Source organism: Salarias fasciatus, chromosome 22 (genome assembly GCF_902148845.1).
Source record: "Salarias fasciatus chromosome 22, fSalaFa1.1, whole genome shotgun sequence".
Lineage (NCBI taxonomy): Eukaryota > Metazoa > Chordata > Actinopteri > Blenniiformes > Blenniidae > Salarias > Salarias fasciatus.
The window spans coordinates 20,083,503-20,106,709 of NC_043765.1; the positions used below are offsets into that span (position 1 = coordinate 20,083,503).

The 23,207-nt window shown below is 43.3% G+C and overlaps 1 protein-coding gene across 1 annotated transcript; it reads left to right on the forward strand.

The window, feature by feature from the left end:
- Nucleotides 1-171: 171 nt before the first annotated feature.
- Nucleotides 172-20,861, forward strand: cpne4b (copine IVb). Its single transcript, XM_030120154.1, has 16 exons — nt 172-271; nt 4,031-4,221; nt 9,291-9,470; nt 11,363-11,434; nt 11,621-11,695; nt 12,275-12,358; nt 12,458-12,547; nt 14,321-14,419; nt 14,623-14,709; nt 15,031-15,090; nt 15,178-15,311; nt 15,912-15,966; nt 16,185-16,236; nt 16,777-16,910; nt 17,327-17,563; nt 19,929-20,861. The coding sequence occupies exons 2-16, from the start codon at nt 4,051-4,053 to the stop codon at nt 20,058-20,060; spliced, it is 1,662 nt and encodes a 553-aa protein (XP_029976014.1). The 5' UTR covers nt 172-271; nt 4,031-4,050; the 3' UTR covers nt 20,061-20,861.
- Nucleotides 20,862-23,207: the final 2,346 nt, after the last annotated feature.

Here is a 23,207-nt window from a genome sequence, read left to right on the forward strand (position 1 = left end):
TCCTCCCCATCCTTCACCCGGAGTGAGTCCAGGCGCGCGGAGCACATCCTCCCTGAGCTGCCAGGGCATCGCAGACCAGCTCCGTCGAGCTCTGCAGTGTGAGCAGAGAGAGAGAGAGGAGGGGGGGATTGAGGCAGACCTATAGGCGGCGGGGAAGTGATATGGGTCCGCGGGCGGCGAGGTATTCGTGATTGTGAAGTGCACGGCGGTGAAGTTCTTCGGCTCCACTCGGATCTTTTTTTTTTTTTTTTTTCTTTTCCAGGTCGTTGAGGTGAGTTTTCCTCCCTGCAGGTGATCGGAGACAGACTGGATGATGCGGCTGCTGGGTGCATGAGCACGAGAGGGGTTGAAGATGTTGAACATTTCTTTTTTTTTAATCATTATTATTACTGTCTTGCAAGTAATTGATTAATGCCTTGCACACATGCGTCCATAGAGGTGGATCAGGAATCTGCTTGTTGAAGACCTTATGTGACTTTGTGGATGACACCCCGAGAATTTAACAAACTATAGAGAACTGTGCATGTTTTTGACAGTCAACAGTATGTTTTGCCAAATAAATCCCCAGGGGCTTGAGTGGTAATTCTTTTGAAATACTGGAAAACACTATGTGGGTTGCTTGAAAGCCCCTGCTTTCATTTCGTTCTCCTGTAGTGCTTTAAGACAAGATAAGCCCCAGAGGGGCAGATCCACCTCATTCTTCGTCCCTCATCCTCTCCCGTCTCTCCCCTTGGCTTCATTCTGTCTCACTTGCCTGCTTTTTTACAATTCTCTCTTTCACTACAGCTCTCTAATCCTTCCCTCTCTCACAACCTCCATCTCCCTCTCCCTGCTTCTCCCTCTGTGTCAACTCTAATCACACTGCAAGTTCACATCACCAGACTTGCTCACTTTGGATACGTCTCTCGCTCTTCTCTCGCTCTCTGCTCCCTTTTGGTGTTCCCTCTTTCCAGATGAGCATATTACCGTCACCTGTCACCGTGTATATTGTCGACACTGCTGCACGACATGGCACACGTCTCCCTATAGCAGCGTGTGTGGCGGCTGAGTGGCAGTGTTATCCTGGATGTCTGATAATCAATAGGTGACCGAGCAGTTATACAGTGTACTCCAGTGTCATGGACCTTCCTGCGACTGCATCATTAATCTGTCATAGTCGCTCCACACGTGTGCCTATCTGAAGGTGGATGGATGGTCACACACACACACACACGCGCATATGCATGTACACACATAGAGTCAAGGGTCATGGCAATCGAGCTGTAGTGATTGTCACAGCGTGGGGAACAGGAGCCGAGAGCCAAGAGCCTTGGAAGGATTTTAGCACGACTCAGCAATCAATCATTGCTATTCTGGTTTTTATCTGAGTGGTATGGGCCTGAAGCTCAGTCTCTGCTGTTTGTATTCCCCTATGGGTTGTTATTACACAATGAAACTTGGATATTCTCTTTATGATCTTTTAAAAAATCTTTTTGGAAGATGCTTTGACCATGCTTTGTTGCAATCTCCCCAGCAGACTGTATTCATCCCTCACAGTTGCATTGATTGGTAAACCACAGCATGAAAAACAAAACCAGCCAGTCGTCCACTTCCGAAACGGCTGCGGCCGCTGCCGGTTTCTGTGATGAATTGTGACGGGAACATTAATTGTCACCTCTGACAATGTGCGACACGTGTGTCAGCTGACGCCTCGCCGCGCTGTAAAGGCGCCGGATTCTGCACAAAGCGTCGGTACAGTAGCTCTGACTGTAGAAATCTCTCACATCCCCTGTCACTATCAGTGTCATCTGCTGTGAACCGGAACAGACAGGCATCTGCTTCTTCCCATGCACACACACACACACACACACAAAAGCACATTCACGTGCACGCGCACTCACCCACACATGCACATAAACACAGATGCGCAAAGGAAACGGAGCCAACTGCATGCGGCTCGCACACAGGTCTGTTTTATGTCACACACCTGCCCTGTGGCTCTGTCCGTGTCCGTCTGTCTGTACACAGCCTCATTCACTGTGCTTAGCTAAAAATAATCACTAACACACACATAGAGCATGAATTATGGAAGACAGAGAGAGAGAGAGAAAGAGAGAGAGACATTCAGGTCAGAGTCAGACCCAGTTCCAAAGCTTCGCTCCCTAAGGATGATACTACTAGACCACTGCATTAATATTCAGTTTGTAGCATCTAGCACATCAGACATGTGGTTATCCTTTAGTTTGGACTAATTGGATCTGAGACTACCCAAGGATTCACACATAACACTGCGTCCAGTACAGATTGGGGGGTGGGGGGGTTGGATCCATACATTTAGAGTTTAATTATGCATGAGATGCAGTGTTTCCATTCTAATAGTAATAACTATATTGCCTGGTTTAACTCTCTGCCAGCCTCTGCTGTAATGCAGAGTGTGAATCAGGCACTTATGCTGCTGCATTGCATTATTAAGAGCACCTTTCTTTTTTACTTTAAAGAAGCAGTTCATGGTCATGGGGAGCATTCTTCTCATGCACCATCATCATAAATGTGATAAGGAGACAGTTTGCTGCAACTCAACACATGTATCTCTATCCAGTGGATCAAAAACATGTTTAATTCATTTGCACATATGAAAGAAAATTATAGATAGATTGCAATGGATGTATATCAATATCCATCAGCTGGGAAAGGCTGCTGGCCCCCGCAGAGTCAAGAAATCATGTTTGAGTGTATATGTGAGATGTGAGGTTGTTGACTTTTAATGATCCGAGCAGGAAAACCTTAAAGCTCCCCGAATACAACAAAGACTGTTTTTTGTCATTCTGATCCTGATTATTGTTTTTTTTTTATAGCAGAGAAATTGGCCGAGAGCTTCTGGTCATGCTAACAAACAAAGTGAGGGCGATATCGACCTCTTTCATCCGGCTCTCGGCAAGAAAGCAATTATTTCTCAACATGTTGAACTTTTCTCAACGTTCTTGTTAAGGCTACACACGCACGGACGACCGCATGCACGTTGAATGTCTTCTGGGAATCAGGGGACCTCATAAGTCTCGATCGTCAAGGCTCGGAGTGCATTTAAAGGGTTGAAAGGTGTTAACACTCAAACAAGTATGAAATGAAAGTGATTTTAAAAGAAAAGCTCATAAGAGAAAAGGAGGTGTCGGGCTGAGTCTGCACGCGCCCACGCAGATCAGAGAGGAGGTCTTATTAAACAAAGTAATTGGAAGCACCTGTGTAGGCGGGTGATGGATATGTGGAGTCCTTCTTCTCCTTCTCCTGGCCCATTAAATATTTTTTCCTTGTGTGTGATATTAACTATTATCCCTTTGAACAAATGTGCCGCGTTAGTCTGTTACTCAGCGCTGGAATGCGAGAACTCTCACCTTGAATATGTGAAGTGTCAGATATATTTAGGCTCACTTGTGACGATGTGTCGAGTTCCTGCTTAGTGAGCTTTACTTCAAAATGCGGCTCATGATTAACATTTCCTTTTTACATTATCACCGCAAAAAAAAAAACTGGTGCCCTTATTCTATTTAGGGAGGCTAAACATTAGACGCTCTGCATAAACCTGAGAAAACGGATGCGATACGTGTGTGTGAGTATTTACATGAGCCTCTTCGTGTCGTTTATCAACATACCTAATTGCATACATGTGTTTGTGTGTGTGTGTGTGTTTATACTGTCGTAGTGTGCTTGTGTTGGTGGTGTAGTTTGTACTTTTGGGGACGTTGTCGGATATTCAGTGACTTCTGAGTCCTGACCTTGAACAGTTTGAGCGCTGTGTGCTTAGTCAGGGCCGCTGCATCTGCTTGTGTCAACGCAAGCAACTGTTCAAATGAGCTGCAGCTTATGACTCTTTAATCTATCTATCTATCTATCTATCTATCTATCTATCTGTCTGTCTGTCTGTCTGTCTGTCTGTCTGTCTGTCTGTCTGTCTGTCTGTCTATCTATCTATCTATCTATCTATCTATCTATCTATCTATCTATCTATCTATGATTTTAAAGCAAGGCACATGTTTTGTTTCGTCTTTTCTTCCAGTGTTTGACTGCGGCCTCAGCATGAGCAACATCTACGAGTCGGCGGAGGCCACGCTGGGCTTCATCAGTTCCCCGTGCCTGACCAAGGTGGAGCTGCGGGTGGCCTGCCGGGGGATCTCGGATCGGGACGCCCTCTCCAAACCGGACCCGTGCGTGGTGCTGAAGATGCAGTCGCACGGGCAGTGGTTCGAGGTATGGCGATCGGGTCGTAGCGTGTCACGACCTTTCACAGTAAAACACTGATTCACCCCTAATAGGACCTGCTGCTTCACATTTGTCAACATTATCTTAAAGTAACTTCATGTACTCCGCTGTGAACTGAATTGCCCTTTGAAATTCTGTAAGCGACATTTTTCTTTTTCTTCCAGTTTGAAGCCAAAACTATACAACTGTCACAACAATTGAGTCACATCAATAACAAAATGTCTATGGTTATGACATCAAGGCATCTACAATTGCATTTTTGAATTCTTTTCACAAGCAATTTATCATTGATTTTTTTTCTTCTCTTTACTTCAGCCTCATAGCTGATTCAAACCTCGCTGCGGCGCTCAATGAAACACCGTGTCCTCAAGGTGATTTCATTGGAGCTATTTAACATTATTTTCCTCACACAATTTGTTCATGACCCGGTGCGCCAGTCAGAACCGGCGAATAAGTGACTTCTTTCTTTCAGGTTTTTTGCATTATATCGGTCTTTGAGAATTTCTTTGCAAGCGTCACTCGAAGTTATTCAAGCATGTCATTGAATTCATGATTGAATAAATGATTGCATGTAATCAAGGACCCGAGCCGTCCCGCAGAGCTGTGATTGTGTTGCAAACATTCTGACGGCGAATTGCAGGTTACTTCTGCTTGTCGAAAATTATACATGCACATTCCATAAAAGTGTACAGATTTTAATTAGTTTACAGTCTTCTAGATAATAATGCTTTCTTTACTGATTCGAGTAAGTAGTGCATTTTTCATTATATATGTGAAAATAGTAACACATTAATATGACAGTATCTTTAATTATATAACACCTTTAAGTGTTTGATTAAAAAAAAAAGAACATCCAACAGCGTTACAACAACAATCAGACATGCAAAGTGTAGAGTAAAATACAACAGAATAACAAGAATGAACACAAACAGGTATGAATACAAGATATAATTCAAGAATTTTATTGAGAATAAAGAGTAATAGCGTAAAATAAATCAGATCATACAAGACATAAGAGTATCGCTGAATTGGTAATTTCATTTACTGTAACGTCATTTAGCCTGGAAAACCTCATTAAGGTAGAATAAAAAACAACACTAAAGTACAGTTGTCAGCTGTACCATTTGCAACATGGGTTACAGAGTAGATGAGTGAAAATATCAAATTGCTTAATGCTAAACATTGTTGCATGGTTTGAGTGAAGAAAAACAACTTCAGCTGCTGGAATCAATACGGCAGATCATGTAAACATGGAGGAGCTGAATTGCTGAAGCCAGTGGAATTGTTAAGGGACATGAAGGATGAAAATCATATATGTTATTCCACCTCTGGGCGGTAAGACTGCGGGACTACACACACACACACACACACACACACACACACACACACACACACACACACACACACACACACACACACACTAATAAATAACATGTCATGTCTCCGCTGCAAAGCAGGATCACTGTATAAAATCACACAGCAGGCGGCTTCATCTTCTCTGAATATACAGCTGGCGGAGAGTCAGAATTCCTTCCAGCAATGTTGCTGAATCTTTGTGTGGAAGCTGCTGAGGCAATTTTGCAAGAAAAATCAAAAGTAATTTTTTTTTTTTTTTTTACTATATAAATTGCACTGAATAAGTTCACTGTATACTCCTTTTTTTGTATGTGTGTGTACTTGCATAGATATTCCCCCATTGAAAACTTAAATACCATGGATGGAATACACAGCAGCTTGCAGTCAGATCAGACGAAACTGGCTTCATCATACAATCAGTAATCAATAAAAAGGCCACAAAGTGGAGATTTGCTTAAAACGAACCTTTTGAAGGCTGGCTTCTTCATTGATCAACAGTTTTGATTTGATCAATGAGCCATCGATTGACATACAAACTGGGTTTCAAAACTTGAATCAAGTGGTGAGAAATCCATTGCAAATGCCAGAGTGTTGTTGTAGTGGTCGTACTCACAGGTTTTTTTTTTTTTTTTTTTTTTTTCATTCATTCATTCATTCATTTCAGGCGATTAACACTGCAAAACAAAACAAAAATTCCAATAGAATAACAAAAACACAGAATGCCTGAAAAAAGGGGAGTAGGAGGAAGAAAACTTATTTAATCCTACCCCCAAGCTCAACAATGGAAACACTATGAGCACATGGTTATGCTACAATACAAAATACAGTAAACAGTAGACAATAACAATTACACAATACCGACAATGGTAATTAACAAAAACCAGCTATTATGACGGACAGAATGGCAGAATGGACAAATAGCAGGAATGATAACGGACTAATAGCAGAATGGACAGATACTGGAATGGACAAATACCAGAATTGAGCAAGGTGAAGGACAGAATACAATTGAAGGTAATGGAACACTAATATAGACGATAAACCAACATGGATAATGGACGACATGTAAGCGACAGTAGGAGAACGTACATTATGGTGAAGAATAACACAATGATCAGTAACTGTAAATGACCAGGTGAATTACAAGATGCTGTACCTATATTTAGACCAGATCTGGTGTTTATAATACAGTTTAAATCGATTAATACTTTGGCATTGCTTGTGCTGTAAGTCCAAACTGTTCCAGAGTTTCACTCCACACACAGACACACAAAAACTTTTACGAGTAGTTCGAATTCTGGGTAATGTGAAATTAGCATAACCTCTCAAATCATGTGTTTGCTCTCGAATTATAAAGAAGCGTTGAAGATTGGATGGTAATAATTTATTGAAAGCTTTAAAGAGAATGATTGATGTGTTATATTTTACGAGATCATTGAATTTAAACAACTTTGACTGCGTAAACAAATTATGTGTGTGTTCTAAAAAACCCACCTTGTGAATGATCCGCACAGCTCGTTTTTGTAACAGAACAAGAGGATTAATTGTGCTCTGGTAGGTGTTTCCCCACACTTCGACACAGTATGTCAGGTAAGGAAAGATTAAAGAATAGTAAAGTGTGCGAAGTGCATTCACATCCAGGTAAGGTTTTGCTTTGTTTATAATTGAGAGACTTTTTGAAATTTTAGTTTTAATGTGTTTGATGTGTGGTTTCCATGACAACTTGTTGTCAATTACAACACCCAGAAATTTAGTTTCATAAACAAATTCAATAGGTACAGGTTAGAGAAAGCAAAGACTGTTTTAAAAATGAGCCAAAGCAATTAAGAAATGATTAAAATGTGCGCTCTCTGCTCTCCAATAGAGGCTTCTCTAAATTGTGTTGCTGTTGAAAGTAATCACCAAGCCGCATGTTTCTGGATTAATGGACCGGTTTATTGAGCTTATCTTCGACTGAAAAGGTTGGAGGCAGCGTTGTCCTAAAATATAGCGTTGACTTTATGACCACTGGTGTTGCATTATGCCCGTAAGTGCTCCACTTCCTCTCATTTTACCTCTGTTGACCCCGGCGCTCGTCCAGGGTTTTCAAATGGACTCAAAACATTTTGTTCTCACTGACGCCCCGCCACCGGCAGCGGCGTATGGTGTGTGAACCCTGTAGGAGGACAGTACGAGGGAATCATCCTGAGCTTTGTAAAGGAAGAGCGGAACCTGATTTATTGTTGCCTTCTTTCTAGGACTTCCACTCAGTGCGCCGTCTTCCTACGCCCACGCATTTGTGTGCATCCTCACGGCGACCCACTCTGCAGATGTGTGCATGTAGAAGCATACTGGAGAATCAAACATGCAACTCATACACACAAACTGAAACAGAAAAGACACTGGACACACACACACATACAAAGACACACACTATGTCCGCTGGGGCTCGAGATCAAGTGCTCTGAAAGTAGTGCAGCATTATTCTGTCTTTGGAGACGCCATGAAAAGCTTAAAAAGCATTCAAAGTATCGTACTTGTTTATGTGTGTGTGCGAGTGTGCCTGCGTGTGTGTTTGAAGTGAGCTCAAATCCAAAAGAGATGGAGAGAGTTACAAATAGTCCCCTTTGCGGGAGTGTGGGAATGGACAAACACTCTCAGCGCCCATCAGATTTAGAGTCTCTTAATTGGATAATTGTCGATAAAGCATTCAGCTGGATGAGTGTGTGTTTGTATGTGTGTGTTTATTTGCTCACGACCCTTTTTGCTTTGATGGGCTGCCAGCCAATTGAGGTAAGTGTCAGCAAAAGGCCAGATTTTGTGTATTTGGGTTTTGCTGGTAAACCAGTCGCTTTATAGTGTCTCTGTGCACGCATGCTCGTGTGTGTGTGCGTGCGTGTGCGTGCGCGCGTGTGTCAAAGGGTTATCAGCAACAATAGAGACCCAGTCATTGCTGCTGGTGTTGGATTGGCTTCAGCGCCAAAGCTGTGACAGGCTTTCATCTGACGTACTAAATCCATTCTTTGCTCAGGCAGTTTGAGAGAAGAAATCATGAGATCAATGTTTTCGTGACATTCAAGTCTGGTATGTGCAGTCAAACACATTACACGACTTTTACCCGCCAAGAGAAAAAAAAAAAAATCTATATTTGCAATTCTCACATTGATAAGTGTAAACAAAGTGGAAACGTCTATTTGTGGTGATTGCCGTAGTATTGAATATTCAGTCAGTCAATGCTTAGAGGCAATGTATGTGTTCAAAGAGAATTATATACTGCAGAAACACCATCAGAAACTTGTTTCTTTACTTTTCCTTTCATTATTTGTTGTCGGTTTTTTTTTTAAACCCTATTTGATGAAATATAAATTTGTTTGTGCTGTTTGATGTTCTGACCAATTTATTTCTAAGATCCTAATAGACTTCATCCTAATATTTTCAATAATTGCATTTTTAATTTACTGAATGAACACACATCAATAAATAGTAATAGAGAATCAAATATTCACTATCGCACCATTATTATTATTATTTTTTTTACTATAAATGAAAAAGAATAATAGTTCAGACTGGAAAGGTATTCATTTTTAATGACGAAAAACTAAAAAGACAATGGAATAAAATAACAGTGTAAGAGTAAAAGTTAGTTTTCTGCTTTGCACGCCTGACCCTCTGCATGTGTGTTTTACGTGTGTGTGTGTGTGTGTGTGTGTGTGTGTTCGCAGGTGGATCGCACTGAGGTGATCCGTAGCAGCAGTGGCCCGGTCTTCTCCAAGATCTTCTTGGTGGATTACTACTTCGAGGAGGTCCAGAGGCTTCGCTTCGAACTCCACGACATCAGCTCCGGAAACAACGGCCTCCGCGACGCCGACTTCCTGGGAGCCATGGAGTGTACTTTAGGACAGGTCAGTGTAGATTGGGGTCAGGACCTCCCACTTCTGCGCGCTCGTTTGAACACCATCAATTTATGCAGGGTTTGTGAACGCCGCCGCACGGCTACATGTCTTCATACGCTTCACGCTGTTCAATAAAACAAGCATTTCCTGTAAGCATGTATGACTGAACATGTAAGTGTGTTTTAGATAGGTCAGTGCATGAGCTCAGTGGTGCATGTGGAGCGTTCCTATATGGTGCCGATGTATACTGAAGTGAGTTCACCGCAGCGTACTTCCACAGGTGAATGCGTAACAGGATTGTCGCCATTGGATTGCGTTCAGCTTGGATGTCACAGGATGCCAGTGTGCAACATGCAATCCGTTTCCTGAGCCGGGCATGCATGAGCGCGGTGCGCAAGCTTCCGGGGCAGGAGTTACAGACCGGAGTGTATAATCCTTTGTAAAACTCAGTGAGCATGCTGGGATGTTAAATATATGTATCGGGTAATCTTTAACTTTAATTAGGGCGAGAAGTCGACTTTATCCATGAATGGAATCCTAATGTGGCCATTTACTGTCGCGATCTGCGTTTACACAGCTGTCCTTGAGCCCTAGGTGGAATAAAGTGCTGCGTGTTTCTAGATAATTTCAAAGCATTTATATGTGTGTCTGCAATTACACAAGACCTCATTACTAACTTAATGAAGTGTTACCTCTCTCACATAGCCATAATCAATATTTAAAGATTAGCTTTCCTTGTATCCTTTGCACAATATCCATTAGTACGCCGAAAAACAAGTGCTATTGCAGGGTAATTGTCATTAACCAGTTGATTCCAGGGAGTGACAGTCTCATTTCAGAGAGTATGGTTTCACACTTTTGCTTTTCTCTCTCCTTTTTTTTTAATTTTAATTTTAATTTTTTTAACAAAACCCTGAATAAACACTGTTTTTCCCCTATATGTTATCTCAGTTTGACCGAATATTGAAATTCCACCAGTAACTCCTCCAGGCTACAGGATGCTGAGCTGGTTTCTGATTTTCCTCCTTAAAAAAAAAGAAAGAAAACTCATATCAGAATAACGTTATAAAAAAACACCATTTCATTTGTTCAATATGATAAAAACAGCAGTGAACGAAAGATTTTAGTACATTGCTGTTGCAGAACTGGAAATAAAAGCTAAAGTTGAAGTGAGAAATATCAATTATGTATTAGAAATGTAAAATATATATGTATTTCCAATTAGAGACCTGATTGCAAATGTCATGTAAGCCTCTGAAAAGACGTGTTTTCAGAAAATGTGCTACAAACTAATACTTTATCAACACCAGTAAATAAACAATATGTCAGTATTGGTGCTGCAGATAGTATTGACCCAGAGTTAATAGCTGGCTTAACATTTTCACAATTTTCCACTTAACAGACTGAAAGTAAGCAACAGTCAAAACTTGACTTGTATTGACTTTCCAAATGAGTGGAGCTCTATGGCCACACTTGTTGGACGTGCCAATGAATTACTCTGCTTCTCTTTCTTTACTTCTTCCACTGCTTTTAATGTAGGGGTGTTTGGGTTTTTTTTGCCTTGTTTATGCGGTTCGTTTCTCCGGCAGCCAGAAGCTGTCACTTCTCGTGTCTCACATAACACCAGCCTGGATAAAAATGTTAAGGGGTAAAGACGGGACCAGATATCTCAGAAGTCGGCAGATCAAAACAAGGATGCCAGACCAGGGGAAATTCCATTTGACAGCTGGCGGAAAAAAAAAAAAAAAAGCGAGGCCTCCGAGCTGCTTTGTGTCTGTCAGACGTGTACATAGGTGGCCGTATACCCGCCTTTAGGAAGGAATGCAAAGCAGTTCCAGGCCGACACGTGCACATCCGATTAAATTTTCTGTTTTTGTTTTTTTTTCTTCGATTTGTTTCAGATCGTCTCCCAAAGGAAACTAACGAAAGCTCTTCTCAAGCAGGGAAACACTGCAGGAAAGTCCTCCATCATGGTACGACGCCGCCTGCACACTCCTACACGAGCACAGATCACTCACACGCCACCTCAGACACTCTGAGGATAATTAATTTGATGATGCTGCCCGTTCAGTTTGTTCTGTTCCTCATTTCCATCCCATTTTCTCTCACCTCCTTCTAATACATGAGTGTGTGTCCTCTTTTCTGCCTCTTCGCCCCAGGTGACGGCCGAGGAGCTCTCCGGTAACGACGATTATGTGGAACTCTCTTTCAGCGCTCGCAAGCTGGACGACAAGGTTTGTGCAGATTCGACAATAAAATAAATAAATAAATTTTCCAAACTTTTTCCCTTAGGTAATTAATATTAAAGATGTGAGTCTGTGTGGGTGGGCAGTCAGGTGTGTGTTTGTGTGGAGAGTACGTGGGACGGAGCCGTGGGAATTGATGATGAAGCAACTCACACAATACACACAAGTACAGCCCGGCATTAGAGGAGCCCTGCTGAGATAGGTGGGCACCTCCCTCCCCCAATAACTCCCTTTTATCTCACCAACCCCACCGCGCACTCCGATAACTGTATTAATTTTCAGCTTTCACAACTACGCGCACGCACGCACACACACACACACACACACACACACACACCCGCTGCTACGGATGACTAATCTAAACAAGTTGTGCCCCAGAGGAAGGATGGAAAGCACGGGAGGACTGGGCAAATTGAAGCCGACAGGAATGAGATGGGTGAAAGAAAAAAACAAGGAAAACCGGGAGGAAAAGGGGTGAAATAATGATTCTGTTAGTGCATGAATGATTTATCCTGATCAAAGCCAGCTCTGAGGGAATCTCTCACGTGCGCGGTTTTCTCTTTGAAGGATTTCTTCAGCAAGTCAGACCCTTTCCTGGAGATCTTCAGAATAAATGATGATGGGACGGAGTCGCTCGTGCACAGAACTGAGGTAATTACACACACACACACACACATACAGATGCAGGTGGCTGTTTCAGATCTGTCATCAACAATGAGTGTGAGGCTTGTGTGTGCTCGCTGTGCACAGACGGTCATGAACAACTTGAGCCCGGTATGGAAATCCTTCAAAGTTTCCCTGAACACACTCTGCAGCGGGGACCAGGAGCGGGAGCTAAAGGTTAGTGGGTTAACCGTAACTGTGTTTCATAATCATGACAATGGATAATACACAGCGATCTCAGCGTGCGCCAAACCCCGCCGATGGTTCACTTCATTATTTACATTTCCCCAGTGAGAGGCGAGGCTCGTTTAGTCGGCCGAGGCTGAACAACAGCGACTGAGCGCTCCCAGATGTTTGTTGGCGAGGTGTTTCGCTCCCGACGATTCATCAGAACGATGCGCGAGAAAGTCGTGTGGCGCCTTCCGTCACACGTTCCCGTTTCCCATCGAGTTGAGTTCAGGTCATGTGCCACATTTCCTGATCTCACTGTGTTATTTAAAGACCCGGGGCGTGGAGCGAGCGCGCTCTTTGGTCATCTCAAACTGTCACCTCCCGCTCGCCGGAATAAATCTGCGTGTGCATATGCGCGAAAGCGGTGGTCGCACATCAGCTGTGAACAGTTATTCTTCCCCGCCATGAATAAACATGAGCTCGCTCATTAAATATTCAAAGGCATCTTAACTCTGCGTGGCTCCTGACAGCAGGAGAAAGGACTCACACGCTCGCGGGCGGGCGCACACGCACGCCATCGGCTATGGTTTCCAGGGCTACCTGTTTGAAGCATCCGAGCTATAGCGAGAAATGGCAGGGCAGAGATTTCTATTCAGGCCCGTGCCTTCCTTTCACCACAGCCTTAACTGACCAATGCATAAATGCATAACCCCTCTGCGCCGTGTCTCCCCGTCCCTTCCTTTGTGCCTCTCCTCACGCGTCACGCCGCCTTCCCGCTTCTCCTTTTCCGTCCCTCCGCTGGCGACCGTCCTCTCTCTCCGTCCAGCAGTTAGCATTCGGTGAATGGAACAGGGGTTCTTCATTTTTTTTCATTACTCTCTAGAACGGCTCTCAGCAGCTTGAAGTGGAGACAAGGCTGCCAAAACAAGTGCCCGTTCTCCGTCTCTCACACAGAAACACACACAAATTAATGTCAAAAACACAAACAAGCAGACACGCTCACACTCACACAGACACTCATGTCGGGGCTCTCAGCGCCCTAAGTGGGTGACAGGAAATAAGGGGATTACTGCTGGACATTGTTTTTAATCAAGCGTTGTTCAGTCGGTCGGGATTGTTAGTTGCTGGGGTGACTTTAGGCAAGAAGGTCACAAAACTCCACGGCTAACTGATTCACTCGCGGCCGTTAGACCGTTGGACAGAAGAGTTTTTTTTTTTGGTGATTGTGTTTTGACACTTGTCTCTATTGACAGACTTTATAAAACATTATCGATTGCAGGATCTCGACAGGACACCCCGGTTATTGGCACCCTTTGTCATCTCTTGAAATTGTAAGATAGCTTTTTTTATGGCGCGCTAAACCTTGAACTGCTGACCCGAAGGTTCATGGAGGTAATTCATTTTGTGTAGCAGCTCCTTTGAGAGAAACAAACTATTATGTCTATGCACACACACACACACACACACACACACACACACACACACACACGTGCGCGCACACACACACTAAAGCTGTCTCTTAAGCCGCGTCCCTCTCAGCATCCTCAGATTAATATTTCACCGCTCCATTGCCCCCCCACCAATGTCTCCTTATCAATCATTCAGCATGGCATTTCCCTGCATGCCTGCCAGTGTATGTGTGTGTTTGTGTGTGTGTGTGTGTGTGTGTGTGTGTGTGTGTGTGTGTGTGTGTGTGTGTGTGTGTGTGTGTGTGTGTGTTTAACTAACTGTGTTGCAGCTGTGCACTAACTATGATGGATGTGTGTGTGTTGGTCGCAGTGCACAGTTTGGGACTGGGACTCCAATGGAAAACATGACTTTATCGGGGAGTTTCAGACCACGTTTCGGGAGATGAGGGTAGAACAGGAGGGGAAACAGGTGAGAAACGGTTTCGCTGGACTTCACGTCAAGTTTTTGTGTCTTACACAGTTCACTCACAGAGAATTTTCTCCATATGAAGTTTCAAAAATCAATGTGAAAACATTTCATTTAATCAACTTGTATCTGGGTGTGCTCTGTTTGTAATTAGGCTTTCTTCTTTCCCTCCCCATTTAAAATGATTTATTTGTGCCTTTGCACAGATCCAATGGGAATGCATCAACCCTAAATACCAGATAAAGAAGAAAAACTACAGAAACTCTGGGGTTGTCATTCTCAACCACTGCAAGGTGACATAACATACTAATAAATCTTTACCTATGTGCATATCTGAGATGGAACGTGAATTCTTCATTTTTTTGGGTACATTTTTCTGTCTTTTCTGATCTAATTTTAAATTGTACATTGATAGAAGTGATGGAATAGCATGGGATTAAATGGGAGCCTCCATTCATGTCGTCGTTGGGTTTTAAGCATGCAGCCGTTTGCAGAGACTCAGTGCGTTCAGTTCCCCCCTCCGGGACAACGAAGACAATCTGTCCATCTATCTTTTCATGTCTGATAAACAATTTATGACATAAAGCCTAAATTTGAATTATTCCTCCTGACAGATCATCAAGATGTATTCCTTCCTGGATTATATCATGGGAGGCTGTCAGATTCAGTTCACAGTAAGTTATCTCCCGAATAATCTCGGTGTGTTTTTCTGATAGCGCCCACCCACGCTGTGTGTATTTGCGCGCGCGTCTCCCTCCCAGGTGGCAATAGACTTCACGGCATCCAACGGGGATCCCAGAAACAGCTGCTCCCTTCACTACATTCACCCCTACCAGCCCAACGAGTACCTCAAAGCGCTGGTGGCTGTCGGGGAGATCTGCCAAGACTATGACAGGTAGAATCCATTCCTTTATTCATCTGTTACTGACCAGATACTGATCCGTACACACACTCACCCAAACACTCACTGGAGTCTCCTTTCAAGGATCCAGTCTTTTAAATGAAGATGCCTTTTCAATGCATTCGATTTTTTTTTTAAAAAAAGGGTTCTCAATGTCAAATCTTTTCTTAGTTCTTCTCTCAGCTATTCTGTTTTTATTCAATTTAAATGTATAATGTCAGTTACAATATAAGGCTGCGCAGCGGTGTAGTGAAAAACACTCTCACATCGTGGTGGGGTAGTTCAGATTGTTAAAAGATGTAGAAGACTGACAGATGAATTGAATATAGTGAAATTCAACAATGGGATCCAGGGGAAAAGAAAAACTCCTCTTCCAGGATGAAATCTGGGCAGAGCCAGACTCCAAGATGGAGGCTGTGGGATGTGAGATAGAGAAGGACAGAATCAGGAACAAGAAACAGACTAACCAGATTACATCAGACGGCAGTATCTTTCACAAGCTGCAGATTTCATGGGATTGATAAGAGTTATTGACATAGTGACTTTTGACATTCTGACCTTTCTCACCATTTTTCCTGCATTCTCTTTTTCCAGTGATAAAATGTTCCCTGCTTTTGGGTTCGGAGCTCTCATACCACCCGACTTCAAGGTATGGAGTGTTTGGGGCGTGTTTCTGTCGGTGTGGAGGAGCCGGCGAAGCAGTGAATAGCTTCGATTTTGATTTCGGGTCTCTCTTGGAGGCACAGCTCGCTCTTGATCAACGTGATGAGAGAACACATCTGTCCTCCTGTGAATTCAACTGAACATGTTGTGCTGAGTGTCTCCTTTGTAGTAAAAGGTCCTATGTTTTTTTCACCCTGCCTGAAGGTTTCACACGATTTTGCCGTGAACTTTGATGAGGATAATCCTGAGTGCGCCGGTGAGTCGTCACCCCCCTCCCGGAATCGCCGCATGTCGCTGCTCTTTGCTTAGAAAACCCACATCAGTTTTCCTGAGCACATTCATACTTCATAGATCTGAAACAGTCGCGTCAGGCTCATATTTCTCCCTCCATATCTCTGCCTCTCCCGGCTGCTGCTAGCGCTCACACGTACAGATACACACCAGCTCATACTTAAACACACACACACACACACACGCAGCTGGGAGATTTGTCACTGTGCTGCAGGAAATATTTCAGGCACCAAGATACAGAGAAAACAACACTAATCTGTATGTGTGAAATGGGCTTCTGCGCTCTTCTCCCTTCCCGCCGTGCAGGTGTGTGTGTGTGCGTGCGTCTTTCACGTGCATGCGCGTGCAGTGAGGGGAAAAAATGCTCAGTCACCTTGCAGCGCAATCACACGCACGTTTTCTGCGGATACTTTTGCAGCAACAGGAACTTTGACTTTGTGAGGTCAGACGGATGGGAAGACAGATAAGCAAGCAGCCAAATGACCTGCGGGTCCGTGTCTTCCAGGGATCCAGGGCGTGGTGGAGGCCTACCAAAACTGCCTTCCCAAGATCCAACTGTACGGGCCCACCAACATCGCGCCGATCATCCAGAAAGTGGCCTCCTCCGCCTCGGAAGAGATGCACACGAAAGAGGCCATGGTGTGTTGGAGGGAGCGGGAGGGCGAGAAACATCAGAGGAAGAAGTGCTGAATCATTTTGCTGTTGTTATTTGTGACTGTTTTTGTTTGCGCCGAGCTCCTGGAGTGAAAAGAAAGACAGATAGCGACTGAAAGCGAAAAGTCAGACATCACAGGAGGTGAAAAATGGGACAGAACTAATCAGGAAAATAATTAAATTGATTAACTTAAAGGAAGAGGTGAGTGATTGATATTAATATGATTCCAGTCATGAGTTTGAGAGCACAAATTCCTCCTTGCCTTAATGGTTTCTTTCTGGCTCCCTTGTGGATTAGAATGAGTTTTATTCAAATTAGCCTCTGACAGGAAGACACTTTGGAAGCATGAATTTCTTTTGAACGTGAAGTGCTTATTATTTCTCCTCTCCACTCCGGCCAGGAATACTTCATCCTGCTGATCCTGACTGACGGCGTCATCACCGACATGGCCGACACGCGGGAGGCCATCGTGCACGCCTCCCACCTGCCCATGTCCGTCATCATCGTCGGCGTGGGGAACGCCGACTTCACGGACATGCAGATCCTGGACGGGGACGACGGGATCCTGCGCTCGCCCAAGGGCGAGCCTGTCCTCCGGGACATCGTCCAGTTCGTCCCCTTCAAGGACTTCAAGCATGTAAGTAGTGGTGAGGATCTTTGCGACGGATTCCGCTTTAAAAATGTTTTATGCGTATCGGGCATCTGTATATTTGAACCATTTGGCGCTCTCTCAAACACATAACAGAGCATAAAGAACATTAAGTAGGTTTCTTAGATCAAATAAATATTGGAGTCCTCTCAACAGAAACAGTATTAAAAGATTAGTATCAAGACAACAGATCAAATCCCTGTTTTGTAAGCCACTAATTATCCCTCTCTTATGAGGACAAGCAGAATAAATAAAACCACACTGCTGTTTTCTCTGCAATGATTAACATTTAATTAATAGAATCCACTTCACTTGAATTAAAATGAATTCAAATATAGGTTTATTGCCATCAGTGGAATACAAACTGCACGCGTGGCGAAGATGTTCTCAACGCAGCAGCAACACTTTGCTTCGGTCTTATGGTCGCACAGAATGTAATACAGTGGATTATCTAACTGAGTCATTCTTGAATTTCTTCAACCACAACCACTTAACAATTACAAAGTGAATACAAACCAGAAATGACTTCTTCCTGAACACTAAACTCAGTTTCCTTTGGGGCAGATAAGCGGGAGTCTTTTAAAAAATGTCTTCTAAAATGAAGCCTACATTTGTACAGGACCATAATGTGCATTAGACAGACAGAGAGGACATCTTTTGTGCAAAAAATGTGTTTTTTTTTGGAGGGTATGGGATTCTTACAGTGATGCAGTAGTGACTTGGGGGGTGTAATATGCTTTGTGTGTAGTCAAAAGACGCACAGGCGCACACAGGAAGGAGTACGTTGTGCCTTCTAAAACTTTTTGTTGTGGCGTCTCCAAAGACAGAATAATGCCGCAGTACTTTGGGAGCGCTTCATCTGGAGCCCCAGAGGACATTTTGAATTTGTTTGTGTGTGTGTGTGTGTTTGTGTGTGAGTGTGCTATTCGTGTCACTCGGCTTCGACCAGATGCATTTGACTGAGTCAGTTATGGTGAGTTTGGGCTGTGACAACTTGGAAAATTAACTAATTAGCGGCCATCTCGACAGGAATCGAGAGTGGAGAGGAGCACACTCATGCAGAGGAGGGAAGATGTGGCGTAGCCAGAAATGTAGAGATAAACAAAAGGGCCGAAAGAACAAGTGAGGAATTAATGTGAATGTAAGAGTCGGTGGTGGTGCTGGAGGGGGGGGGGGGGGGGGGGGGTCAGCAGGAGACCAGAGCTAAAGACAAAAGGGAGCGAGGGAGTATGTGACAGAGGTGGAGAGGTGATTTTCTGCTCTGTCGTTTCTTTTCAGAGGGGATTAGCAGGACGGAGCCGCCGGGCGACAGGCGGAGCGGGGGTGGGGGGGGTGGGGGTGGGGGGGGGGGGGGGGGGGGGGGGTAACAGGTAGATAGGGGCCGAGGACAGAGAGCAGGATGGAAGGAGGAAATGAGAGGAGGAGGAAGGGTGAAGAGGTTGGGGTGGGTGCTCTTTGACGAAGCATTGTCTCAGGGAATTATGTGAGATGGAGTACGGCAGACTCTCTGACTTTGACAATCCAGAAGTGTGTGTGTGTGTGTGTGTGTGTGTGAGTATGTGCTGGCATGTGTGACTGGTCTGTTTGAGCGTGTGTGTCAGTTCATTAATGCACCGGAAAAAAGAATAACAGCTGTCTTCACTGCTCAAAACAGCTTAATTGTTTTGAGTGTTTCAGCTCAGCTTTCAGCCACATATTTATTTATTTATATTACGTTCATGTTTCAATCAGGTTTTGTAGAAAAAGCAGTTTGAGTAATTGACAACTGCTGACTACATATAAAAACTCAGCAGATATTTAAATCAAAAGATTTAACAAATAGAAGAAGAAACTTTTTTTATCTGATTGCCTATGTTGGTTTTTTATATATATTTTTTTATGGTCGCCATTTGACTGCAGTATTGTCAGAATAATGTATTTCTGCCATATATTAAAAGGGTTTTATTTGCTACGAATAAACAGGACTCAAAAGAAGCAGCTTTTTTTATTTTCAAAAGCAACAACTGGACTCCTGTGCATTATTATTTTATACAGCATCATTGCAGTTTTTGCATGATCTGAAGCTGCTTTCGCTCTTTGAAGTCCAACAGGCTTGAGTTTTTCAGCCGTGCTGTTTTCTTAAACACATGGGAAACCTCGAGCTCTGGCACCAGAGAAAGAAAAGGTGAAAGCGGAGATATTTTGAGGCTGTCAGATGAGCCTGTCTGATCACATCAGTCCCACCGGACTGAACCTCTGGCAGCACCAGACAACAGTAAACGCGAGCGTGGCCGGCGGTATGTACGTGTGTGTGTGTGTGTGTATGTGTGTGAGACCCTTCTCGATTCATCCTTCTCTCTGTCTGTGATTCCAGGCCTCTCCAGCTGCTTTGGCTAAGAGTGTCTTGGCAGAAGTCCCGAACCAGGTGGTGGATTACTACAACGCGAAAGGAATTAAACCCAAGTGTATGTCGGATTACGAGTCCACGAGAACCTTCAGCCCATGACGATGGACTGCGCACACATATGCACAATTACACACACATCAGACACACGCATATTTATATGAATCATAAAGTACTGTACAATACCAAACGAACATGTACACAAAGCAGACAATACTACATTCAGTAGTCTAGCTCAGAGATTTAGCTCGTTCTGGTGAAACAATTTGAACTACTCCATTTATGACTATTGCATGTTTGGCCGCAGAGGCATCACCTGGGAACTAATTACTCTCTACTGTATATTGGAAAAGGTATTTATAGAAACAACTGTCTTCTGAACCAGCATGCAGACTCAGATCATAACCCACCTGAAGAAATGACACTTGTACCTTATTTAGATAACTAGCAAGTACTTAGACCAAAAGATATGTGAGTAGAAAAGCCAAAAATATGAGACTGCGTAACCCGAAATACTTTAGAATTAGCATTGCAAATGTTATTTGTGGGAATGGTAGCGTTCCCGTTAGTGTTACTGCATAAATGCATGAATAATTCAGCTCCCACTAATATCCGATCTCTAGTAGCCCCTTGCTAGTTATGAAATAAAGTATCTCTGTCATTTGTGTACGTTTTGGGGTTGAGCTGGGTGTTCGGGGTTCTTTTCTACAGGTTTGTTTGAGATTTTGCTAAACGGAAAAGAAAAAAAAACTGAATAATTGTAATAATTTCTTAATAACCTTCTTACATTGTAAAGAGTTTCAGGAGGGTAGACAAGCGTGTGTGGTAGACACTCATCCGTGAGCTGAAAACTGTTTTCTGTATCCTGCATGTTGATTACAATAAAACACCTTGGTTTTCTCATTTTAGTGTCACGCAGTCGTTCTGTATGTGGATCTGTGTGCATTTATTTACACACTCTTGTCGGAAATTGAAAAAAAGTCAATCAACCTCTGTCCCACAAAAAAAAAAAACCAAACAATCGTGAAGCTCCGTCACGCTGCGGGGATGAATAATATTGAATAACAAAGTAAGAATGTGAGATTGGTTGCTTTATCTTTGTTTGCTTCTGAAGTCACAGTTTATTTGCATGTGCGGCCCCACGGTGTTCTCAGAAGTTACACATCTCTCACGCACAGTCAGCTTCTGCTATCGGAGGAAATGCATCAACTTCCACACATACAAATGACTCCATCAGCCCACAGATGCCTTCTTTTGACGAATTCTTCGTTTCACTTGTTACCAGACAGACATTAGAATCTAAGAATAAATTATTTCCCTAATCTCCATACAGTTAATTAGGGAGGACAAAAGTTGGCCTTCCTTAGAGTGCACTCGATACGTGCCTCCGTCCTCTCACCGCCGGATCAGTATTCAACTCATAGACTTCCCGATCTCTGTTTAGGTGTCAGAGCCTGCCCGCCTCAGAATCGAAATACGGAGAGGCTGAGAGGGTCAGTTTCATGGCGGCTGCAAATTTACACTTGAAGAGCGTTTCAATAATTTAGCCTTCATGTTCCTGCTGCAATAGAGGTAACAGTAAAGAGGGACGGCTAAATCACGCATGCAGTGGAGATGTGTGGAACGATGGAGGACTGAGCTGCTTTTAGAAACCCATCTGGTATATGATCTCACCACTCAGCTGTGCGGGAGCACATAAACAAAACCAATGCAACCTGACTCTGACAATCAAATGTGTTCATGTGAAAGAGGTGAAATTAATTATGCACAACACCCAAGACCATGACTGAAATACCTAATCTGACAGGAAAATAAATAAGTGAAACTGATGAGAATGTCTCAGGGTTTTACTGTTTCACACTTCATAACTGCAATGCGATAGATTTACTGACATTCTCCGTCTGTGTACACTAAGCCTAAAGATTCCCTGGAAAATGTGGCAGGACCTTTGAACACAGAGTAGCTGTAGAGCCAGCATCTGATCAATCACTGGGCAGAGACAGAAACATTTCATGGTGAAGAGACGGCAGTTCCATCACATAAAGAAGACCCAGCAACGACTATGCTTTCTCGGGAGGCGGATGCAATCCTGCCTCGCTTATCCCCTGCTGATTCATTACATCGGTCAGCTGCAGGCAAGGAAACTTTATTTGTATGGCACATGAGTTGCGCTGTTGCACAGAGCAATCATCAACAAACAAGAAGAAGAGAAGAATTAGAATAGAATAGAATAGAATAGAATAGAATAGAATAGAATAGAATAGAAAAGAATAGAATAGAATAGAATAGAATAGAATAAAATGCTTCATGAATTCCAGAGGGAAATTTTTGAAAACAAGGAAACATTAAAACATGGATGCAAAATTAAAGACGAAAACAAACCAAAACAGAAAACAAATCAAATACAGCAATAAAGTTAAAATACAGAGCAGCATAAAATGAGTGTTTATTTCACCAAAGGGATTTCAACTGGATGATTACTGTGGCTGGCAGAGTGCATAATAAACAGACCACCAACCTCACCTCAGAAATATTTCCAAACACGGACTACAAAAGGACCGGTGGATTTTACAAAAGGGACCCATCAGCCTCGTTCTCTCTCTCTCTCTCTCTCTCTCTCTCTCTCTCTCTCTCTCTCTCTCTCTCTCTCTCTCTCTTTCTCATCAATCGGGGCTTTGAAAAATTCACTCCACTGAAACTGCTCTTTTGAGAGTTTCCAGTGACGTTATGATAGTTTCAGACTCGGGTCCTGGTCTTACAGGACTTGTCCTCTGTATATGACACGGTCAATCATTCCCTATTCATTGATCTGCTGGAATCGGAGATGGGATTTTCAGGGTTTTTATGGTTTTCGGGGTCTGTCTTCCAGTGGTTCTCCTCGTATGTAAAAGGAAGAACTTTTAAAGTGGCGATCAACAATCTGTAATGTCAAATGTGTATCATTTTACGCTGATGACATTCAGCTGTATTGTTCTTTTAACGACTCGCAGTTTCACGTTTCACATTTTGTCTGTGTTCTTGGAATGTGTGTCACACATCAAAGACTGTCTTTCTTCAAACTACCTGCAGTTAAATTCAAGCAAAAAAAAGAAACTTTGATCATTGCCCCTGACAATAAAATCCCCCAGATTAAAACCCATCGTGGTGCTTTGGGTTCGTCTGTCAAACCCAGCATCAGACACCTCGGGGTTCTGTTTGATCAGACCGTGTCTTTCGAAGCTCACTCTCGTCAGATGACCGAAAAGCGTT

Bases quoted from the DNA above. Each gene is read 5' to 3' on its own strand.
- cpne4b (XM_030120154.1), top strand. From the start codon at position 4,051: ATGAGCAACATCTACGAGTCGGCGGAGGCCACGCTGGGCTTCATCAGT. The intron at 12,359-12,457 runs GTAATTACACAC...CGCTGTGCACAG, and splicing joins CGCTCGTGCACAGAACTGAG to ACGGTCATGAACAACTTGAG. The intron at 15,312-15,911 runs GTAGAATCCATT...CTCTTTTTCCAG, and splicing joins ATCTGCCAAGACTATGACAG to TGATAAAATGTTCCCTGCTT.